Source organism: Carcharodon carcharias, chromosome 21 (genome assembly GCF_017639515.1).
Source record: "Carcharodon carcharias isolate sCarCar2 chromosome 21, sCarCar2.pri, whole genome shotgun sequence".
In the NCBI taxonomy this organism is placed as follows: domain Eukaryota; kingdom Metazoa; phylum Chordata; class Chondrichthyes; order Lamniformes; family Lamnidae; genus Carcharodon; species Carcharodon carcharias.
The window spans coordinates 26563312-26586330 of record NC_054487.1 but is presented as its reverse complement, the minus strand read 5'-3'; the positions used below and the strand labels follow the sequence as shown (position 1 = coordinate 26586330).

Sequence of the window (23019 nt, the reverse complement as noted above, 5' to 3'; positions counted from 1 at the left end):
AAAACAAGTCTGAGAGTGACCAGTGAGACAGCTGTAAGAGTTTAAAGAGCAAGTCTGAGAGGGAGCTTTAAGACAGGAGTGAGAGATTATAAGTGGCTCTGAGAGGGAGCAGTGAGACAGCACCAAGATTTTAAAAAGGGGGTCTGAGAGCGAGCAACAAGATAGTGGTGAGAATTTAAAGACCAACTCTGGGAGGGAGCAGTGAGACAGCAGCAAGAAATTAAAGAGCACGTCTGAGAGGGAGCAATGAGAGAGTGGCAAGAGTTTAAAGAGCAAGTTCAAGAAGGAGCAGTGAGACAGTTGGGAGAATTTTAAAAATGAATCTGGGAGGGAGCAATCAGAGAATGGCAAGAGTTTAAAGAGCAAGTCTGAGAGGGAACAGTGAGACAGCAGTGAGAAATTAAAGAGTGGGTCCGACAGTGAGCAGTGAGAGAGTAGCAAGAAATTAAAAAGCGAGTCTGAGAGGGAGCAGTGAGCCAGCGGTGAGAGCTTAAATAGTGAGTCTGAGAGGCAACAGTAACATAGTGGTGAGAATTTAAAGAGCCAGTCTGACAGGAACCAGTAAGACAGTGGCAAGAGTTTAATGAGCAAGTCAGATAGAGGCGAGAGTTTAAAGAGCGAGACTGAGAGGGAGCAGTGAGACAATGGTGAGAAGTTAAGGGCAAGTCTGAGAGGGAGCAGTGGGACAGCACCAAGAGTTTAAAGAGCGAGTCTGAGAGGCAGCAATGAGATAGTGGCAAGAGTATAAAGAGCGAGTTTGAGAGGGAGCAGTGGGACAGCGGCAAGAGATTAATGAGTGAAGCTGAGAGGAAGCAGTGAGACAGTTGGGAGAATTTAAACAGTAAGTCTGAGGGGGAGCAGTCAGGGAATGGCAACAGTTTAAAGAGCAAGTCTGAGGGAGCAGCGGGACAGCAGCAAGAGTTTAAAGAGCGAGTTTGAGAGGGAGCAGTGAGACAATGGTGAGAAGTTAAGGGCAAGTCTGAGAGGGAGCAGTGGGACAGCACCAAGAGTTTAAAGAGCGAGTCTGAGAGGCAGCAATGAGATAGTGGCAAGAGTATAAAGAGCGAGTTTGAGAGGGAGCAGTGGGACAGCGGCAAGAGATTAATGAGTGAAGCTGAGAGGAAGCAGTGAGACAGTTGGGAGAATTTAAACAGTAAGTCTGAGGGGGAGCAGTCAGGGAATGGCAACAGTTTAAAGAGCAAGTCTGAGGGAGCAGCGGGACAGCAGCAAGAGTTTAAAGAGCGAGTTTGAGAGGGAGCAGTGAGAGAGTTGTGAAAATTTACAGAGCGAGATTGAGAGGGAACTTTGAGACAGTGGTGAAAATTTAAAGAGCGAGTCTGAGAGGGAGCAGTGAGAGTGGCAAGAGATTAAAGAACGGGTCTGAGAGAGATTAGTGAGACTGTGGTGAGAGATTAATGAGTGAGTCAGAGGAAACAGTGAGAATATGAAGAACAGTTTTGAGAGAGAGCAATAAGACAATGGCAAGCGTTTAAAGAGCGTGTCCATAAGGCTGCAGTGAGACAGCAGCAAGTGTTTATAGATCAGACTAAGAGGGAGCAGTGAAAGAGTGGCAAGAGATTAAAGAGCGAGTCCGAGAAGGAGCAGTAATACAGCAACAAGAGTTTAAAGAGAGGGTCTGAGAGGGAGCAGTGAGGCAGTGGCGAGAATTTAAAAGAGTGATTCTGAGAGGGAGCAATGAGACAGCTGCAAGAGTTTAAAAGTGGGCCTGAGAGGGGACAGTGAGGCAGCAGCAAGCGTTTAAAGAGGGGCTCTTAGAGGGAGCAGCAAGACAGTGGTGAGAATTTAACTAGTGAGTCTGAGAGGGAGCAGTGAAGCAGTGGCGAGAGTTTGAAGAGTTGTTGGTGAGTCTCTGGTTTCAGAATGGAATGTCTGCATTCTAAAGAAAAACAAAAGGAAAACTTTTACCTCGGTGGGTGGGCGCGCACCTGACCCACTCGTGTATAAAATAACGTGCTTTGACGACAAGTAAAAGGCCTGTTAAGGCCAATAAAGTCTCAATTAACTTATGTTTTTCACTGCCCATCCAAGCTTATGGTTTTATGGGCTAGATGAGTTTTCCAAAAGCAAAAAAAATAAATAAAAATTTTAAAATTTAATTAATAACATGTCCCTGCTCATGTGATGGAGTCACATGTTTTATAACATTCTTAAATTCTCCATTTTTTTGGAAAAACTCTCCATTTACCTGAGGCAGCTCTGTGCCTTAGGGAGATTCTCAAGCGTGCACTCACCCCACTCGCCATCCTCTTCCCTGCCCTGCACAGGCAGCGATGAGCGCTGCCACTAGTGTTTCATGCTGGGCGTGAAATTGCCTTCTGGCCTCGATCATGGGCAGCGGTCAGCTTCCTGAGCACCTCCGCCCATCCCCATCAAGCCCACCTGACAAGGGCTAAATTCTGCCCAAAGTATGATGAAACTGAAAGAAGGTAAATGATTGGTTAATGAGTATTTTTTCTCTTTTCTCTCTCTAAACTACAGTGCTCTTTCAAATTAGGAACTGGAAAATTAAAAATATTTGAAACCTAATTAGTTAAATAAACCATATAAGGATGGTAAGGCAGGTGATGAGTTGCAGCTATGGCTTGTATAGCTGGTGAACACCAGTGATCCATGGCAACCACATCTGCAGTAAGCGTCTCCAGCACCAGGAACTTTGGCTCAGAGTTGATGAGCTGGAGTCGGGGCTTAGGACACTGCTGTGCATCAGGGAGGGTGAAAGTTACCTGGACACTGTTCCAGAAGGCAGTCAGTGAATGCATATTTCTCTCATGACGTTTAATTTTTCCACTTTTGTCTTTTTTTGAGAGAAATGAGAAAGGACAAAATGCTAGTTTGCTCCATTTGTCATTTCCTTTATCTTCAGCCCATCTAAATTGTTGTCAAAGTACCAAAATATTTCAATGCTATTAACAGTGGCAGTAAATTGTATGGAAACATATATCCTGTGGAAAGTTTGTTTATCAACTACGTGCATATTTTCACATTTAATGTCAGGTCATTTTGAATATTAACCTATCTACATTCTGATGTTAAATATTTAATGTTTTGTAAAATTATAAATATAGAGTCAAATTAAAATACCAGACTGATCATTGTATTTTCTAAGTAGCATGTTAAATTTACCTAATCCATTTGAAAAAAAAATCAATTTACTAAAAAAGGGCAGAGCAGGTCCAAGGGGCCAAATGGCCTACTCCTTCTCCTAATTCATATGTTTGTATGTAACCCGTAGGCTACGTTCTTCAGATTTGGTCCTTGGTCGGGGACAGGTTGTATTATATGGATCAAAGCGAGTTGGTGAAATATGAAGCTAGACACAGAACCTTTTTTTTTGCTCATAGGTTTCCTCACATACCTCTGCCTCCTGACCACCCACCCAGTGTCCCAGCAGGCTCTTTATATTTGCTTTGTCCTTAATTAAACAAGCTCTTCATCTGAGCAGGCAGGAAAATGGAGTTAAGGTCACAACCAGATCAGCCATCATCTTACTGAATGGTAGAGCAGGCTTGAGGGGACGAATGGCATACTCCTGCTCCTACTTCTTATAATCTTATGCCACAATCAGTCACATGCTGCCTTACTGTCAAGGGCAGTCACTCTCACCTCACCTGTGGAATTTATTTCACTCGTCCAAGTTTGGACCAAGGCAGTAATGGCGTCTGGAGTTGAATGTCCCTGGTGGAACCCAAACTGAGTGTCGGTGAGCAGGCAATTACTGAGAAAATGTCATTTGATAGCACCGTCACTGACACCTTCCATCACTTTGGTGATGATTGAGAGCGGTATTTGGCCCAGTTGGATTTGTTCTGCTTTTTGTGGACATGACATAGCTGGGAATTTTCTTCATTATCTGGTAGGTGCCAGTGTTTTAGCTCTACTGGAACAGCTTGGCTAGGGGCACAGCTAATTTTGGAGCATAAGTCCTCAGTACTACAGCCGGGATGTTGTCAGGTCTCACAGCATTTGCTGTATCCAATGCCATCAGTCATCCTTGATGTTCCAAGGAGTGAATTGAACATGTTGAAGGACTGGCATCTATGATGCAGGGGAAATCAGAAGGAAGCCGAGATGTTCACATCAGAAAAGGAGTAGTAGGGAAAGAGGGAAGTAGGATTCTGATGAAAGGTCATGACCTGAAATGTTAACTCTGTTTCTCTCTCCACAGATGCTGCCAGACCTGCTGAGTATTTCCAGCATTTCCTGTTTTAAATTAAATAAAAATTGGCCTCCTTTGTATTGTTTACCACTTGAAATTCCGACTATATCCACATTTGATGAATGTTGAATGAAGATGTTTATAATTAAATAAGGGAGTTAAAATGCATGTTGCGGCAGAGACAAGTTACCAGGCACTGAAAACTGTCAGCCTCAATTTTGATTAGTTTGTCAAAATGATGACAAGACAAACAAACTTATAAAAGAGTGAAAAAAAATGTTCCTTACTTAGCTCACCCCAACACATGTTTTGACAACTATTAATGGTACAGCAACTGGCATTAGAATGTGTGCAATCTAAACTCTGGTTGTGATGCTTTATGATCTGAAGTCACCTTAACCTCCATCACCGCACTTGCCAACATTATGGGCCTGATTTTAACTCACTCAAAAAGCCACTCTGATCCAGAGTTAAAATTAGGCTGAATGTATCGGAAATATTGGAACATAAAAACATAGGATCATGGTTGATCTTCTGCCTCAACTCTACTTTGTGGAGGTCTTCTGGCACAGTGGTAGCGTCTCTACTTCTGGGCTAGAAGCTCCAGGCTCAAATCCCACGCCAAGTCTTGGTGGCCATGGTAGGAACGTTCAATGGGCTGATAATCATCCCAGGACTCCATCCACCACCTCCTCACTATTCCCCAAAAGGAAGAATGTGTGTGAAGGTATGCAAAAAAGAAAACTGCACTTTCCAGTCTGCTTCCCATATCCTTTGATTCCCTGGGAGATCAAAAATTTGTGCATTGAGACTTAAATGTACTCAACGCTAGAGCATCTGGAACAGACAATTTCAAAGATTCACAACACTCTGAATAAAGAAATTTCTCCACACCCTTTATTCTGAAAGTATGCCCCCGTGTTCCAGATTCCCCAACTCATGGAAAACCACCTCTCAGTGCCCACCCTATCAAGCCCCGTCTGAATCATGTACGTTTCACATCAATTATCTTCTCTTTTTAATTAATTTACGGAATATGGGCACCACTGGCTAGGCCAACATTTATTGCCCATCCCTAAATGCCCTTGAGAAGGTGGTGTTGAGCTGCCTTCTTGAACTGCTGCAGTCCTTGTGGTGTAGGTATACCTGCAGTGCTATTAGGGAGGGAGTTCCAGGATTTTGACTCAGTGACAGTGAAGGAACGGTGATATATTTCCAAGTCAGGATGCTGACTGACTTGGAGGGGAACTTGGTTTTCCCATGTGTCAGCTGACCTTGTCCTTCTAGATGGTAGCGGTCGTGGGTTAGGAAGGCGCTGCCTAAGGAAGCTTGGCGAGCTGCTGCAGTGCACCTTGTAGATGGTACACACTGCTTCCACTGTGCGTCAGTGGTTGAGGGAGTGGATGATTGTGGAAGAGGTGCCAATCAAGTGGGCTTCTTTGTCCTGGATGGCGTCAAGCTTCTTGTGTTGTTGGAGCTGCACTCATCCAAGCAAGTGGAGAGCATTCTATCACACTGTTGACTTGTGCTTTGTAGATGGTGACCAGGCTTTGGGGAGTCAGGAGGTGAGTTACTCGCCACAGACTTCCTAGCCTCTGTCTTGTAGTCACAGTATTTATATAGCTAGCCCAGTTCAGTTTCTGATCAATGGTAACCTCCAGGACCTTGGTAGTGGAGGATTCAGTGATGGTAATGACATTGAATGTCAAGGAGCAATGGTTAAATTCTCTCTTGTTGAAGATGGTCATTGCCTGACATTTGTGTGGTGCGAATGGTACTTGCCAGTGGTCAGCCCAAGCCTGGATATTGTCCAGATCTTGCTTCCTTTGGGTATGAACTGCGTCAGTATCTGAGAAGTCACGAATGGTGCTGAACATTGTGCAATCATCAGCAAACATCCCCACTTCTGACCTTGTGATGGAAGGAAGGTCATTGATGAAGCAGCTGAAGATGGACACTACCCTGAGGAACTCCTGCAGTGATGTCCTGGAGCTGAGATGATTGACCTTCAACAATCACGATCATCTTCCTTTGTGCTACGTATGACTCCAACCAGCGGAGAGTTTTACTCATGAATCCTATTGACACCAGTTTTACTCGGGCTCCTAGATGCCACTCTCCAACAAATGCTGCCTTGATGTCAAGGGTAGTCACTCTCACCTCACCTTTTTTTTTATTCTTCATGAGATGTGGGCATCACTGGCCAGCATTTATTGCCTACCCCTAATTGCCCTTGTTCGGAGGACATTTTAAGAGTCAACCATATTGCTGCGGGTCTGGAGTCACACGTAGGCCAGACCAGGTAAGGACAGCAGATTTCCTCCCCTAAAGGACATTAGTGAACAAGATGGGTTTTTACAACAATTGGCAATAGTTTTGTGGTCATCAGCAGATTTTTAATTCCAGATTTTTATTGAATTAAAGTTTCACCATCTGCCTTGGTGGGATCAGAACCCAGGTCACCAAAGCATTACCCTGAGTGTCTGGAGTTCTAGTCTAGTGACAATACCACTATGCCACCGCTTACCCCAAGTTCAGCTCTTTTGTCCATGTTTGGACCAAGGTTGTATTGAGGTCAGGAGCTAAGTGACCCTGGCGGAACCCAAACTGAGCGTCGGTAAGCAGGTTATTGCTAAGCAAGTGCCACTTGATAGCACCGTTGACCCCTTCTATCACTTTACTGATGATCAAGAGTAGACTGAGGGGGCGGTAATTGGTTGGGTTGGATTTGTCAGCGAGATGCCAGTGTTGTTGCTGTACTGGAACAACTTGATTAGGGGTGCAGCTAGTTTTGGAGCAAAAGCCTTCAGTGCAATTACCGGAATATTTGCCAGGGCCCGTAGCCTTTGCAGTATCCAGTGCCTTTAGCTGTTTTTTGATATCACGTGGAGTGAATCGAATTGGCTGAAGACTGGCATCTGTGATGCTGGTGACCTCCGGAGGAGACCAAGATAGATCATCCACTCAGCATGTCTAGTTGAAGGTTCTTGCAAATTCTTCAGCATTATCTTTTGCACTGGTTTTCTTGATTCCTCCATCATTGAGGATGGGAATATTTGTGAAGCCTCCTCCTCCAGTGAGTTGTTTAATTTTCCACCACCATTCATGACTGAATGTGGCAGGACTGCAGAGCTTAGATCTGATCCATTGGTTGTGGATTCACTTAGCTCTGTCCATCACTTGCTGCTTATGCTGTCTGGCATGCAAGTAGTCCTGCATTGTAGCTTCAATGGGTTGACATCTCATTTTTAGCTATGCCTGGTGCTGCTCCTGGTATGCCCTCCTGCACTCTTCATTGAACCAGGGTTGATCCCCTGTCTTAGTGGTAATGATAGAGTGGGGGACATGCCGGGCCATAAAGTGGCAGATTGTGGTTGAGTACAATTCTGTTGCTGCTCATGGCCCACAGAACCTCATGGATGCTCAGTTTTGAGTTTCTAGATCTGTTTGAAATCTATCCCATTTAGTACAGTGGTAGTGCCACACAAGACAATGGAGGATAGGCCCAATGTGAAGACAGGACTTTGTTTCCACTGTTCGATGATCACTCCTACCGATACTGTCATGGACAGACGCATCTGTGGCAGGCAGATCAGTGAGGATGAGGTCAAGTATGTTTTTCGCTCTTGTTGGTTCCCTCACCACCTGCCACAGACCCAGTCTAACAGCTATCTCCTTTAGGACTCGGCAAGCTCGATCTGTAGTGGTGCTACCAAGCTACTCTTGGTGATGGACATTGAAGTCCCCCACCAAGAGTACATTATGCACCCTTGCCACCCTCGGTGCTTCCTCCAAGTGGTGTTCAACATGGAGGAGCACTGATTCATCAGCTGAGGGAGGGCAGTACGTGGTAATCAGCAGGAGGTTTTCTTTCCCATGTTTGACCTGATGCCATGAGATTTCATAGGGTCCGGAGTTGATGTTGAGGACTCCCAGGGCAACTCCCTCCCGACTGTACTCTACTGTGCCATCATCTCTGCTGGGTCTGTCCTGGTGGTAGAACAGGACATACCCAGGGATGGTGATGGTGGGATATGGGACATTGCCTGTAAAGGTATGATTCTGTGAGTATGACTATTATCAGGCTGTTGCTTGACTAGTCTATGAAACAGCTCTCCCAATTTTGGCCCAACCCCCATAAATTAGTAAAGAGGACTATGCAGGGTTGACAGGGCTGTTGGCCGTTGTTGTTTCCGGTGCCTAGGTCAATGCCAGGTGGTTTGTCGGGTTTCATTCCTTTTTATTGACTTTTTAGCGGTTGGATACAACTGAGTGGCTTGCTAGGCCACTTCAGAGGGCAATTAAGAGTCAAACACATGTTGAGGATACCCAACCTCTCATTCTTCTAAACTCCAGAGAATATAGGCCCAATTTACTCAGCCTCTCACATGAGGCAACTCTCTCAAGCCAGGGACCAATCCACTGAACCTTTGTTGTACTGACTCCAATTCAAGTATATCCTTCCTTAGATATGGAAACCTAAACTGCACAGAGTACTGCAGGTGTGAATTCATCAAAGCAAGACCTCCAAATTCTTGTATTCGAATCCCCTTGCACTAAAGACGAACATATGATTTATCTTTCTAATTGCTGACCGTACCTGCATGCAAACTTCCTGTGTTCCTTGTAAAAGTGCAGCCAAGTCTTTCTGTGCATCAACATTTTGATATTTCATGTATTTAAAATTCTGCTTTTCTGTTTTTATTACCAAAGTGAATAACCTCACACTTCCTCACATTATACTCCATCTGCCACCATGTTGTCCACTTACCTAACCTGTCTATGTCTCTTTGCAGCCTCTTTGTGACCTCCTCAAATTACATTCCCGACTAGCTTTGTATCATCAACAAACTAGGATACATTACTCAGTCTTTCATCTAAGTCATTAATATAGAATGTAAATAGCTGAAGACCCAGCACTGATCCTTGCAGCATTTCACTAGTTACAGACTGCTAACTAACAACTATCCCAATGCTGCTTCCTTTCTGCTAACCAATCCTCCATTCATGCTAATATACTACCTCCAACTCTATGGGCAGGATCTTCCAGTCGGCGAGCAGTAAAATGATATGGGATGATGTCAGCTGTGTGCCTGCCGACCTGTCAAATTATTGAGGCCATTGAAAAAGTAATTAACATCATTAATGGACCTGCCTGTCCAACCTTAACGTTGGCGGGCAGGCCGGGAGACCTTAAGTGGACTTAAGAAGAAACATTAAACCTCATCCACAGGTGGGATGAGGTTTCATGAGGGATTTTAAATATTTAATAAATGTTTCAATAAAAGTTATGGACATGTTCCAACTTATGTGACAGTGTCACATGAAGGGACACGTCAGGGAAATCTTGCTGTCATTTGTTTAACAATTTTTAATTTGGAGCCGATCTCCCTGAGGCAGCACTTAGCCTCAGGGGGATCAGTGTGCTCTATCACATGCATGTGGATATCACATTGGGCGGGCCTTAATTGGCCCACCCACATAAAATGGCAGAACACCCCCAATTGGGGGCGCCGATCGGAGGCATGCCTGCTCTTGCACTAACCCCCCCCCCACCCCCCCTACCCCGATAGGGGGAAAATTTTTCCCCCATGAGCCTTTATCTTACATTTTAATGTTTTGTGCGATGGATCTTATCAAATGCCTTTGGGAAATCCAAGTATACCACTACTGGCTCTCCTTTATCTACCCTAATAGTTACATCCTAAAAAAACTCTAATAAATTTATCAAACACAATTTCCCTTTTGTAAAGCTATGTTGGCTCTGTTTGACCATACTATGATTTTCTAAGTGCATTGTTAAGATTTCCTGATTGATAGATTCCAGCATTTTCCCAATGACTGATGTCAGGCTAAGATTACAATTACATTTGCTTTTCAGATTTTAGCCCCTTAAGTTTCTCCAATACTTTTTCTCTGTTGATATTAATTACCGTAAGTTCTGTACTATACGTAATTTGTGTCTTCCACTGTGAAGACAGACACAAAGCATTTGTTCGATGTCTCCTCATACTCCATGATCATTTCTCTTGTCTCTGCCTCTAAGGGACCAATATTTACTTCAGCTACTCGCCTCCTTTTTATGTACTCATCAAATCTCTTACAATCTGTTTTTTAATTTCCTGGATAGTTTATTTTCATTCAACCTTTTCCCCTTTTTATCAAGTTTTTGATTGTCCTTTGCTGATTTCTAAAATCAATCCTCAGTCTTACCACTACTCTTCATACATCACTCTTCTTTTACTTTAATTATATTGTTAACTTCCGAAGTAAGACACAGATGGATCTTCCTTGCTGGGTTTTTGTTTTTTAATGGAATGCATTTAGAACATTTTGAATAATTTCTTTAAGTGTTTCCCACTCTTTATTTGCCACCATACCTTTTAGTCTATTTACTTAATAAACCTTAGCCAGTTCTCCCCTCATACTTATGTATTCAATTTTGTTCAGGCTTAAGATTTTTGTTTGTGAATGAAGTATGTATCCTCAATCTTAATATGGAATTCAATTGTATTGTTATCACTTTGTCTGAGAGGTTTTATTTACAAAGAGATTACTCATTAAACCTGCCTCAATTACACAAGACTAGATTTAAAATAGTTTTATCACTAGTTGATTCCACAATGTATTGTACCAGAAAACTGTCATGAAAGCATTCTACAAACTTACCTTCCATGCCACCTTTGCCAATTTGATTTGTCCAGTCTATATGAAGATTAAAGTCCTTCATGATTATTGCCTTTTTTACAAGGTCCAATTACTTCTTGCCTAATGCTCTGTCCAATGTCGTAACTACATTTAAGGGATCTATAAATTACTCCCACTTTTTGACCCTTGTTATTCCTAATTTCCACCCAAACTGACTTCCTGATCTACTGAGCTATGATCCTTACTTATTACTGAGGAGGATACAAAGAGTCCACAAAGGGATATAGATAGGTTAAGTGACTGCAAAAGAGGGACAAATATATTCTGTTTACTGTGGGAATATATTGTGGGAGAGTGTGAGTATATTGTGGGAGAATGTGAGGTGTTCCACTTTGATACAAAGGATTGAAATGCAAGACATTATATAAATGAAGAGACTACAAAATGCTGCCATACAGAGTAATTTGTGCGTCCTCATACATGAAACACATATAGCATACAGGTACAGCAAGTACTTAGGAAAGCAAATGGCAAGTGGCCTTTATTGCAAGGAGAATGGAGTATAAAAGTAGGGAAGTCTTGCTAAAACTATACTGGGCATTAAGACCAGACCTAGAGTACTGCTGCAGTTTTGGTCTCCTTATTTGAGGAGGGATCCTTCAAGCCAAAGATGGAAATGTTCACCAACTGGAGTGTTTGATACAGTTCCAGTGAGTACATAGGTGACTGCTAAGGCCAATCTACACCCAGAAGGTTCTGCTACAAATAGGACAGGATACCACAGACAGTTGAGTTTTGGACTACTTGCTGGCTCAGGATTTCCTCTCCTTGCATTTTCCTTCTGCCCCTGATATGCACTTGCTTTCAGAGTAGGTTGCAATGCTCTTTCATTTGTTTGCACCAGGTGCAGTGATCCTGAGCGAACTTCGCCCAGGACTCAAAGACAATATCAAAACTCTTAAGTGAAGCCTTCAGAGTGTCCTTGTAGCACTTTCTTTGACCACCATGAGAGCGCACCCCAGACTCAAGGAGCAGCATTTTCCCATCGGTGAGTGGGGGTCAGGGCCTGCTCACCAATGCATAAAATGACACATGGAGATGTCAGGTGGGCGTCCTGACTTCACCACACATCATTTAGATTTTCAGTTCGGCAAGCGAGCTGCCAACTTGACCTTAATTGGCCCGCCCACTTAAAATGGCAGTGCGGACCCAATTGGGGGTGCCGATTGGGTTCGACCCCACCCGCCTCCGCACAACTCCCCCCATGGAGGGAAATTCCTGGCCAAGCTTTCCGTAGAAAATTGGCTTTGGTAAACGAGCATCAGGCATTGTGACTACATGTCCAGCCCAACTTAGTTGTGACTGTCTCAATATCACGTGGATGTTTGACACGTCAGCTCAGATGAGTGCCTCAGTTTCTGGTATTTTGTCCTGCCATCTGATCTTCAGAAACTTCCAACAGCAACTCAAGTGAAAGTGGTTGAGCTTCTTCGCATGATACTGCTACAAAATCCAGGTCTTGCATGTGTGGAACAGAGTGTGCAGGACTGTTGCTCTATAGATTTTCAGTTTGGTAGGCCAACTTACTCTTCCTCATTCCCAGACTGATGTTCAAAGTCTGCCAAGGAATTCACTTGCTTTGCAATTCTTGCATTTGTTTCATCGTTAATATAGACCGCGCAAGAGAGTGTGCTGCCGTGATAAGTGAACTTATCCACTGCTGACAGCTCCTGGTCATGGACTGAAACCTTGGGCTCGAAATAGGGCTTTCCTAGAGCAGGCTGGTACATTATCTGTTTTCTTTGTGATGATTGTAAGGCCAAAGTTGTGGCATGCATTGAAGAACAACTCCATGCCACATTGCATGTTCAGCTCTGAACTGGCAGCTAGTGCATAGTCATCAGCAAAAAGGAAATTATGAAGTATGTCCTTGGGGACTTTGGTCTATGCTTGGAGTCGCGCAGGTTGAACAGCTTTTCATCCATGCAGTATCTGATTTTGATGCCAGGTTCACCATCATAGAAGGCATCAGAGACTATGGCAGAGAAAAACATGCTGAAGAGTGTTGGCACTAACACGCAGCCCTGTTTAACTCCATTAGTGACTGGGAATGGGTCAGAAGATTCACCATCATTCCAGACAAAAACAAGCATACCGTCATGAAACTGTGAAGCCATTATGATGTATTTCTCAGTACAGCCGAATTTCTCTATTATCTTCCAAAGGCCCTCACAGCTGACTGAGTCAAAGGCCTCAGGTCAACAAATGTGATGTAGAGGCCCATGTTCTGTTCTTGGCATTTCTCCTGGAATTGTCTAACTGCAAACACCATATCAGTGGTTCCCCGGCCTTTTCTGAAACTGCACTGATCCTCTGTCAGCAGATCTAGGTCGAGATGTTGCACTAAGCAGTTCAGAAGGACTCTAGTGAAGATTTTGCCAGTGATGGAGAGGAGTGAAATTCTTCTATGATTGTCACAAGATTGGCAAGTTCCATTCTGCTTCTACAGGAGTACAATGGAGGCATTTTGTATCCTTGCTGGATAGCTCCTTACTCCCACATAGACTGAAAGAGTTCAGTGAACTTCTTGACCAGGCATTGACTTCCAGCCTTATAGACCTCAGCTGAGATAGTAACCACACCTGGAGCTTTGCTGCTAGACAAGAGTTTGATTGCATTCGTCTTTGCTAACTGACTGGGAGGGCTATCAAGGGAACAACTGATGGCAACCTGTAGCAGCCTGTTGATTGTTTTTTTTATTGATGGATGGAGGCCAATTGAGGATGTGGTTAAAGTGCTCTGCCCATCTTTTTAGAATTTGGTCTTTATTGTGAGCAGTGTTGACCTGCCCACACCAAGGATTAGCGATGGACCAGATCTCAAAACATTGTAGAATCTCTTCCAGTCTTTGTGGTCTGCATGTGACTGAAGCTGGTATACTTTTTGATTCAACCAACTGTCTTGCATCTCTCTGAGCTTGCATTGGACAGTCCTATGGCTTCCACCCCCTCAATGTTCAAAAAGTCTGTGACAATGTTATGATCCCAGCTGAGATTACCCCTGGACAAGCCTGGTCCCAGGGTGCAACCCAGCTTAATATTTGGTTGTTTAGATACATGGAGAGTAGTTACTGAACAGTCACAGGAATCAGCTGATAAACTTTTAACAAAAGAATAAAACATTTATTCAACAAGATAAGATGAACTATATTACAATACCCCTTCACCCACAACTATACCTTTACAGATAAATACAGATGTGTAAGGATAACACAAGTTACAAAAGCTAACTTATACTCTAATGTTCATAGTAAGTACACAGTCCACATACCAATAGGCACCCTGTAGTCAGACATACCACACCCTGAAACCGTGTGACAGATGTCACCTGAACCAGGTGCTATAGATCTCTCCTCCACTGCCCCCAGATGCTTGTCACCCCATGAGCCAACCAGTCTCATGGAACTCCTTCTCTCACACGATGGTTTCCAATCTCAACTCTTGAAGGACTTGCTTTGGAATCTTCTCCCAAACCGACACTTTCTCTCAGATGCCTTCCATAAGGGTTCATCTCCAGGGTTTTGAACTTTCCTTCCGATATTCTTCTTCCCTGAGCCAAGACATGCATTCAAGCTGTCTTCCACATACTCTCTCTTACGGACCTTCAGCCGTCTCGTACCTCTTGCTAGCTGTTCTAGCTTTAAATCTGCTTTCCACACTTTTGTCTCTTTAAATCTGAAGCTTGGAGCCATTCTCTCTGTCCCTCATTCTTAACTTCATTAATAGGATCTTTTCCAGGTTCCTGTCCTTCCTTTGACTAGAAAGTCTGCTTAGGAATTTCCCCTGTTCCACTTCCCCAGATTTTTAGGTCTTTTCTTTAGCTTGAGACTGGCCATCTGCCCCCTTCTAGGCTGCTTCTCTGGCAGCTATCTTCAAAACCAGCTGAACTCCAACAGCTTCCAAAACAAACTGCTATTTCTAGCTTTTCTGTGTGCGTGTCTGTGGGAGGGACCTGCCTCTCTGCATCCTTGCTGCTGCTTTTTTTTCTGCTCTTGTTTCCTTAACTTAGCTTATGGTTGTAAAACTCTCATTAGAATTGCAAGCACCTTTTAAAGTGAAACTAAAACTCAATTTGACCTTTCTTAACACACAAAAACAGAAATACTAACCAAACTTAAACATTAAAGCTAAAACTCATTCCTAACACCCACAAATACCAATATAACTTACTTAGAATGTCTCTATTTCCTAACAGCCATAACAAGAGCTTCCTATATGCGTTCGTTATCCTGGAAGCTGCCATGACTCCTTCATCCTCTGCCAATTCAGGCTGCCACAGCTATCCAGCTACCCTCCAAACTTGTGTTTGTTGGGAGGGTGTTAGTTACGGAATGGTGCCTCTTAAAGAAGTCTTATCATCTTCAGTAGGTTAATTGTAAGTCTTCATTAACAAGTAGAACAATTTACATATGTACAGTAAAAGGCACAGGCTAGGAGCTATCTCTGTGCTTAGGCCTATTCCAGTCTCTGCTCAACACCACATTGATCCCCAGGTCTGGGCCATGTGCCTTCTTACATCACTGTGTGGGTGGTACTGTACTCAGTTCCACATTAACCCTGTATGTGCCAGATCCTTATACTACACCATCCCCGCGAATCTTTATCCATTGTACTTGCAGTTACACTAGTTTACTTCATGTCTTACATTGTTATCAGTCTCATGCATTTACATTGTTGTTACCACAATATTGCTATTACTAAATTATTGCTATTACTGTATTAGCATTATTACAACATTCATACTACCCCATCTCCCCCTGCAAGTCCTTGCATTTACAGGTTCAGGGGGTCTGGAGGCCTTGTAACCCTTCCATATCTTGTTCACCATTCTGTTGGAGGACTGGTAGGGTCTTTTGTTCCTGATTCTTCCTCTTGGCTTGGAGGTTGGACTGGTATTTGGGTATGCTTTTATTCTCTTCTTCCATCCTTTCTGTTGTACTGCACTTAGTCATTTCAGCTGTTGCTTTGATCAGTGGTTGCTGCTGCTCTAAATTGTTTCCGGCGGTGTGGATGAACATTATGCTCATCTCCATGTCACTTCTTTCTTTTTTTCTTTCTACATGTAGGCCACCTCAATGCCCTCTGTGGCGAGAAGAAGGTTTAGCAGAACGCTCACCTCTGCTTTTTGCTGTTAATGGTGGGAGACTGCTACCAGGTTCCAGCATCCCTTGTGGTTATAGCATGCTGGCTGGAAGCTGCAGAGTGTACACTATGGTTGCTGTGTTGACCAGCTGTACCATGTTGTAGTTGGAGGTAGAGGCTTCTCATACTGCTGATCATTCTGTTGTACCACTTCCACTGGAGGTATCGTAGTTATCTCATGGACAGTAGGCTGGTCTGACCACTAGGGGTTTTCTAGAACCTGCAATAAGAATGGAAAAATCTGCTCTGAAAAGAGAGGAGAGTTCAGAACTGAAGTCCAAGTCTGAATACTCTTTAGATTTGAGTACGCAGGACATGCAGATCTGGTTGGCTAACAACAGGGGTTGTCTTGACATCCTGACTTCTTAAAGAAGTCTTCAAAGTCTTCAGTAGGTTAACTATAAGTCTTTATTAACAAGTAGAACTATTTATACATGTATAGTAAAAGGTACAGGCTAGGAGCTATCTCTGTGCTTAGGCCTTTTCCGGTCTCTGTTCAACACCACAGTGACTCCTGGGTCTGGGTCATGTGCCTTCTTACATCACTATTTAGGCAATACTGGACTCAGTCCCACATTAACCCTATATGTACCAGACCCTTATACTACAGCAATGTGCTCCTCACCCAGTGCCACCCCATCTAGCCCATGAGAGAACCCACCAAGGTGACTATACCTGAGCTAGTGGAGAGTGTGCCTATTCTGAGGTACTTTCTGGTAGCACTTGGCCTGGTGCGGACATAGGGTCTAATCTTTGCACCTCGACATTTGAACTGTGGAAGATACAGGAAGAGATCATGAGAATGATCCTTGGAGAGCAGAGGCCTCTGTAATACTGAAGCTTTTCAATGCATCTGAGTCTTCATCATGCTGTTGGACACACTGGAATGCAAAGCATCCACCTTAATCTACATAATCCAATTTCAATTTACCTTCTTGACCAGGGATGCCCTCCTCGCCTACCTGATTTGCTTGTGGTCTCCAATGCCCCCTTTTCCATGGCGCTATGCAGGATGAGGAGCTCTGTTCCTGGCTGGACCGTTTTGAGAGAGAGATAAGGCACCTCTGGACTCTATGGCCAATGTCAACCACTTTTTGACATTAGTAGCTGCTTACAACAGCATTGGCAGTTCCTCGACAGTGCTTTGACTCTGAGCCTTGCTGAGGGTTAAGTACCCTGGACACACATGCCCCCAGTGTTCAGGAACAACATTCAATCTCAACCTCCTCAGCTGGCGTGTCTGCTGAAGATTAAATACTCAAAGGCCATGAGGGTCTGACTTTGCACTCACCTGATCAGAGTGAATAAAGTCATTGAACCTTTTCTGTATTGCACGAAATTCATTCTGACCACAATCCGTCTGCCTGTGTTCTCCGCCACCTCAATCCAGATCTGTTTGGTCTGAGAGGGTGACCTTCCTCCGCCACCCCCCACAGAAAGAGGATCTCCCTCACTGCCTCCAGGAGAGTCATCAAGTCAACATTGGCAAAACTAGGAGCACTCCTGCCTAGATTTCAGCCCTCTCCCTCTCACACTCTATCAGTAATAGAGCAATTGTTTCATGAAACGTCAGCTAGAGTAATGGGTGCCATGGTAAGTTTAAATCAGAAATAAAAACAGAAAATGCTGGAAAAACTCAGCAGGTCTGGCAGCACCTGTGGAGAGAGAGAAACAGAGTTAACGTTTCGAGTCCATATGACTCTTCTTTAGAGCAGGTTTAAATCAGGCCACTCTCTGTCTCACCCCTGTTTCCCATCACCCCCAGGCCACCCCCTCCACCACTAATTAGCCACCCAAACCATCCTCCAGCTGTGAAAACTGGAGGCTGCGGCTGCTTTTCCCCAAGGCAAGATTTGGGACCCAGAAACAGTCCCAATATCAATTTCCTACCTCAGAAGGAAAATCAGGCCCCATGTGTCTGTAATAGTGGTTAGATCGAAATCATTTATCTATATTTGTGCCAGTAGTTTGATTATCTTATTATGAATGCTTTGCATATTTAGACAAAAAAACTTTAATTTAAAGAGACTTTAGCCACTGTTCTTTACATGGACCTTATTTGCTGATGCTCCCTTACCGTTAAACTCTCTATCCCTTCATGACTCCCCTGCTTGTCTTTACCCAAATCACTAAGCTGCTCTATTGCTTTGAATTTTCTTTTTAGATTTCAATATCTTCCTTCACCTGCTTCCTCTCACCCAACCTTTTACTTTAAAGCCCTATCCACAGCCCTAGTTATAGGATATGCCAGGAGACTGATCTGAGCCTGGTTTAAGTGGAGCCCATCCCAACAGAACAGCTTCCTCTTTCACCTGTACTGTGCCAGTGCCACATGAATCGAAACCATTTCTTCCCACACTACTCCCTGAGCCACGCTTATAGCAAGGAGTTGGAAAAAATGAAAGGGAAAAAAGCTCCAATTCAGTGATTTGCCTTTAAGCTTAATAATGGCACACTAAGAGCTAATGAGGCACCATGGTTTGGCTACCATAGGAAGGCACATAAAGAAGTGTGGTTCTTCCAATGTAGATGATAATGATCATCCAGCACTAATGAAAGCCTGGAGGGTAACCGCTATGTTTCTGGTCAAAATTATCTTCCTAATAATTCTTTCCCATCATATTGGTCTGATCTCTGATTTGTACCCTAATTCTTCAAACCTGCAGTGCAAACAAGGGATGATGTAGTGTCATTTGTGTCCAATATAATATTCAATGGTTGCAAAAATAAATGATTTTTGATATGAATAGCACTTTGGAAAGTTAATTGTTTGATATAGTAGTGAAATAACTTTTTTAATTCACTGATCCTGCTGTGTCTGTATTTGTTTCATAGAGTATTTATTTTCATCATACAGGCATTGGCTGTTGCAGGACTAAACCCATTGCTGAGGAGAAGCCATTCTCCAACACAATTTTCCAGACTATGTGCCACACCTCCAGCAACTCCATGTAGTAGGAAGAGGTTGCAACAGCGTATTCCAACATTTTTTCTGGATGGCATTGAATCCTATGAGAAACTAAACAGCAGCCTTCCATCAGTAAACTGTAGTTCCTGGAACTCTGACAACTCAAATGAAAATATCAAAAAGGCCAGGCCAGTCTCTCTGACCGTGCCCTATCACTTCAGGGAAAAGGGAACTGAGTTTCATGGCAGTGCTGGTAGTTTAGTAGGAGCGGTAAGTTTACAATTAGTATTGAATATTTCTCTTTGTTACAATATTAATAATAGAGGTATTAGAAAACTTCCCATTCATATTTGCAAGAAATTATTTCACTTGTAAGTTTGCTAGTAACTTAATTTCACTTGATGTCCATTATTGGAATGAAACTTTTCTTTTACACCCGTTGACAGCATCAAGCACTTACAGTTCATTTGTAGCATGGGTTAACATTGTCACGTGCCATCCATGTCGAACAAGAATGCCTTCATAGTGCTAAAGGTGTAAGCAACCTATCATTTTGTAAGCCATGGAGATCCTGGACCAATTTGCAGAGATGCTGGGCTAAAAATTGGCTTACCCTGGTTTTCGGGCATGGGGGTTACGCAGTTTTGGTCTCCATATTTAAGGAAGGACATATTTCACTGGAAGTGGTACAGCGAAGGTTCACTAGATTGGTTCATGTGAAGCTGAGTAAATTGGGCCTATTCTCTCTGGAATTTACATGAATGAGAGGTGGTCACATTAAAGATACAAGACGCTGAAGGGAGTTGACAGGGTAGACACAAAGAAGTTGTTCCACAAGTTAGCAAATCTAAAAAATGGGGGCACAGTCTCAGCATAAGGGGCTGATCATTTAAGACAGAGTTGAAGAGAAATTTCTTCATTCAAAGGATTGTGAATACTTGGAATCCTGTATCCCAGAGGACTGTGGATACTGCATCGTTGAATATATATAAGGCTGAGATAGACATTTTTTTTGGTGTCTCAGGAAATCAGGGGATGTGAGGAGTGAGCAGGAATATAGAGTTAAGGCAAAAGATCAGCCATGTTCATATTGACTGATAGAGCAGTCTCAAGAGGCCATATGGTTCACCCCTGTTCCTATTCCTTACATTCTTAGTTTAGATCTGCATGAGGTAAGTCACCAGGCATAAGCAGGCTGTAGCCAGGCCAGGGGTAAAGGATGGTTCATTTGCCAGTTCGCCAGAGAGCAAGTTCTGCAGCAGGGATTAAGATGAGGACCTTGATGGGGTGACATAGAGGCAAGCAATGATGGACATGTAGACCGAGATGCTGGGTTCATTGGCTGATATGCCAAACAGCCTCCTGTCACTGTGAAGAAACATGGAGATGCCCAGCCCTAAGTTAAATAAGGACTTGAGAAATAGGAACAGGAGTAGACCATTCGGCCCCTCGAGCCTGCTACACCATTCAATCAGACATTGGCTGATCTTTTGTGTTGCGATTTCCACGTTCCCATCTAACCCTGTTAACCTTTGATTTCCTTGCTTAACAAGAATCTATCCACTTCTGCCTTAAAAATATTCAATGACCCCACTCCATACCTTCTGAGGCAGAAAATTCCAAAGTCACACAAACCTCTGAGGGAAAAAATTTATCGTCATCTCTTGCCAGAGGGAATCATACAGGGTATACCCTCTCCACAGCCTCTGCTGCATCTCTATGCCATGTTTCAGCCCAGAGTTATTGGACGGAATCATCTGGTCCCCTTAGCGTCAGGCGTCATGGAGGGCGGAGGGGTACATTTTGGCAGGAGAGGCAGAAATCGGTTTCACACCGGCATGCAAGCACAGTGGGATCATCCGATAGTGTCCGCCATGGTGGTACACGAATCTCGCTGGAGGCTGGCATGAACCCGATTTGCATCCTGGTAATGGAATGCAAGGTAAGACCTGACCGGAATCATCCCCAGTGGGAAAACACGTCAGCCCAGAACTGTATGGACAAGCAAGACATGCAGAAGTCAGGGCTCACCTTTAGGGCCGTGCTTAGATCGTTGACATCCGAGGAGAAGAAGTTGCTGGAGCCCTACAGATACCAGATCCTGGAGGAACACGTGCATTGCATGCTGGGTGGATTCTCATGTACATGGCTCTGCTGTAAAGCAGCTCATGGAAGATGGGAGGTCCCCATTTATGTTTCAGATATGCTTCGGGATATCAGAGTTTCGGCCGTAGGCTGCTACGGGTGATCTTTGGGGGATGGGTGGGGGCAAGAAGAATGTCTAGGTGTGACTAAGAGGTAGGTGGTGGGGGGTGCGGGTGAGTTTGAGAGAAGGGGGACGATGGTGTCAGTAATGGGTGAGGTTGGGAGGTGGGGGATGAAGGTATGAGGGAGGAGTGAGGTTGGGAGTACAGGGGGTGGAGGGTGTAACTGGGGGGAGAATGCAGCAAATGGGGAGGTAAGTATAGGTTGCGGAGGAAGGTGTAAGGGAGGGAGTTTGGATGGGGAAGATGTCCGGGGAGAGGAAGGAGTAAGGGTGGAGGAGGGAGTAAGGTTGCAGGAGGGAGTAAGGGGGGTTGTCCAGGTGAACATGCAAGGGAAGGATCGCTGGAGTCAATGATTCCCTCCTGGGGCACAAACTGAGGATAGGCATGGTAGGAGGGAATGGTGAGTGTGAAAAGGGACAGAAGGAACCAGTAGGGTGGAAGGGTGAGGTTACATCAGTAATGGTAGAAGGGACAGCACGAGTAATTGATGGGGACTCGGAGGCAGACACGCACCTTGGGGGGGAAGGAGGAGGTCCAGGAGGTCAATGTGGATGGGGGTGAGATTCTCATGAAGGTAGGGAACATCCACGTTCACCTGGACATCCTGAAAAGACAAGGGTTTGGGTTAATAGGTGACAGTGTGGAGGTGGAAGATGATGTCTGGGGGGGGGCTCAAGGGTGATGGGGCTATGGGTGACTAAGGGAGGGGAAAGGATAGGGGATCTGTCAATATACTTGACAATGGTTGCCAAAATCAAAAGTGAACAGAGCCTCATCTTGGATGGCCCAGGTACTGCATGGATCCTGCAATCAGTGGGATGACTCATGAGACCTGTCAATGAAGCTGAAAAACATCATTAAATGTTATTCAGTAAAAATGAATATATTTTCAGATTATAAAGTGACAAAATGTGTTCACCCATGCAATAACTTGTGATCAGAGTTTCTTAACTTTTCTAGGCCTGCCATTTCTTCTGGGCGCTGCCCTGACATCTGTAGCAGGGGTGGAGACAGCCCACGCAATGATTGGCCCTGTTGCCTCTGATGACTTTGGCATGTGTCCTCTGGAGAGTCGAGGCCTTGAGGGTCCTGGCTTGCTTTTGCCATCCTCCAGTGGGCCAACTGCTCCCTCTTCTGTGACAGAGGACAAGGCTGAGGGGGTCAAAGGCAAAGGGGACTTGGAAGGGGCGGACAGCCTTTGAGAGTCCTGAGTGAATGACCCATGGGTGTTCAGCTGCCACTTCTCCACCCTTTGGGTGCCCGAGGGCTCTGGCCTGACTCCTTGAGGGGAAGGAGCACCTAGAAGGATGTTCAGGTGCCCCATTTCCCTCTCATGTTGCCACTGCAGGAACTCATCCATGGTTACTGCGGTAGAGTGCACCTCTGCATTCTGCTAGACCAAGGTCTCCATGGCGTCCGCTATCCTTCCCATGGAGACCTCCGTGCACACACATATGGGCACCACTTCATTCAAAAGCAGGCGGGTGCACTCCTCCAACATGCATGCCACTCTGTTGAGAGCTTCCAACAGGTCTGTGTGATGTTCCCTCGTCTTCTCCTGATCCTCCACGATAAGTTGGAAGGCCAAATCCAGAGACTTGTCATCTGACTCGGAACTCACAGAAGCCTCTTCCCCAGCAGTCCTCCAAGTGCCTGGGAGCTCTGCTGAATCTGCCTCCTCCTGCTTCGGCCACGTGGCCGTGCGGTGACCACCAAATTGTGAACCCAAGCCTGCTCTAGATCTCGGTCTCACCAAGGTGCGTGTCACTGCACTGGTGGACAGTGTGGGTAAGCGCTGTGACGGGCCTTCCAAGCTGC

At 44.5% G+C, this 23019-nt stretch overlaps 1 protein-coding gene across 1 annotated transcript in view; it reads left to right on the top strand.

The window, feature by feature from the left end:
- cacna1c (calcium channel, voltage-dependent, L type, alpha 1C subunit) overlaps positions 1 to 23019 on the top strand; it is a 1373114-nt gene that overhangs the window by 1337553 nt on the left and 12542 nt on the right. The window contains exon 46 of the mRNA XM_041215565.1: positions 18884 to 19204. Coding sequence (XP_041071499.1) covers positions 18884 to 19204 — 321 coding nt within the window. The remainder of the gene's footprint in view (positions 1 to 18883; positions 19205 to 23019) is intronic.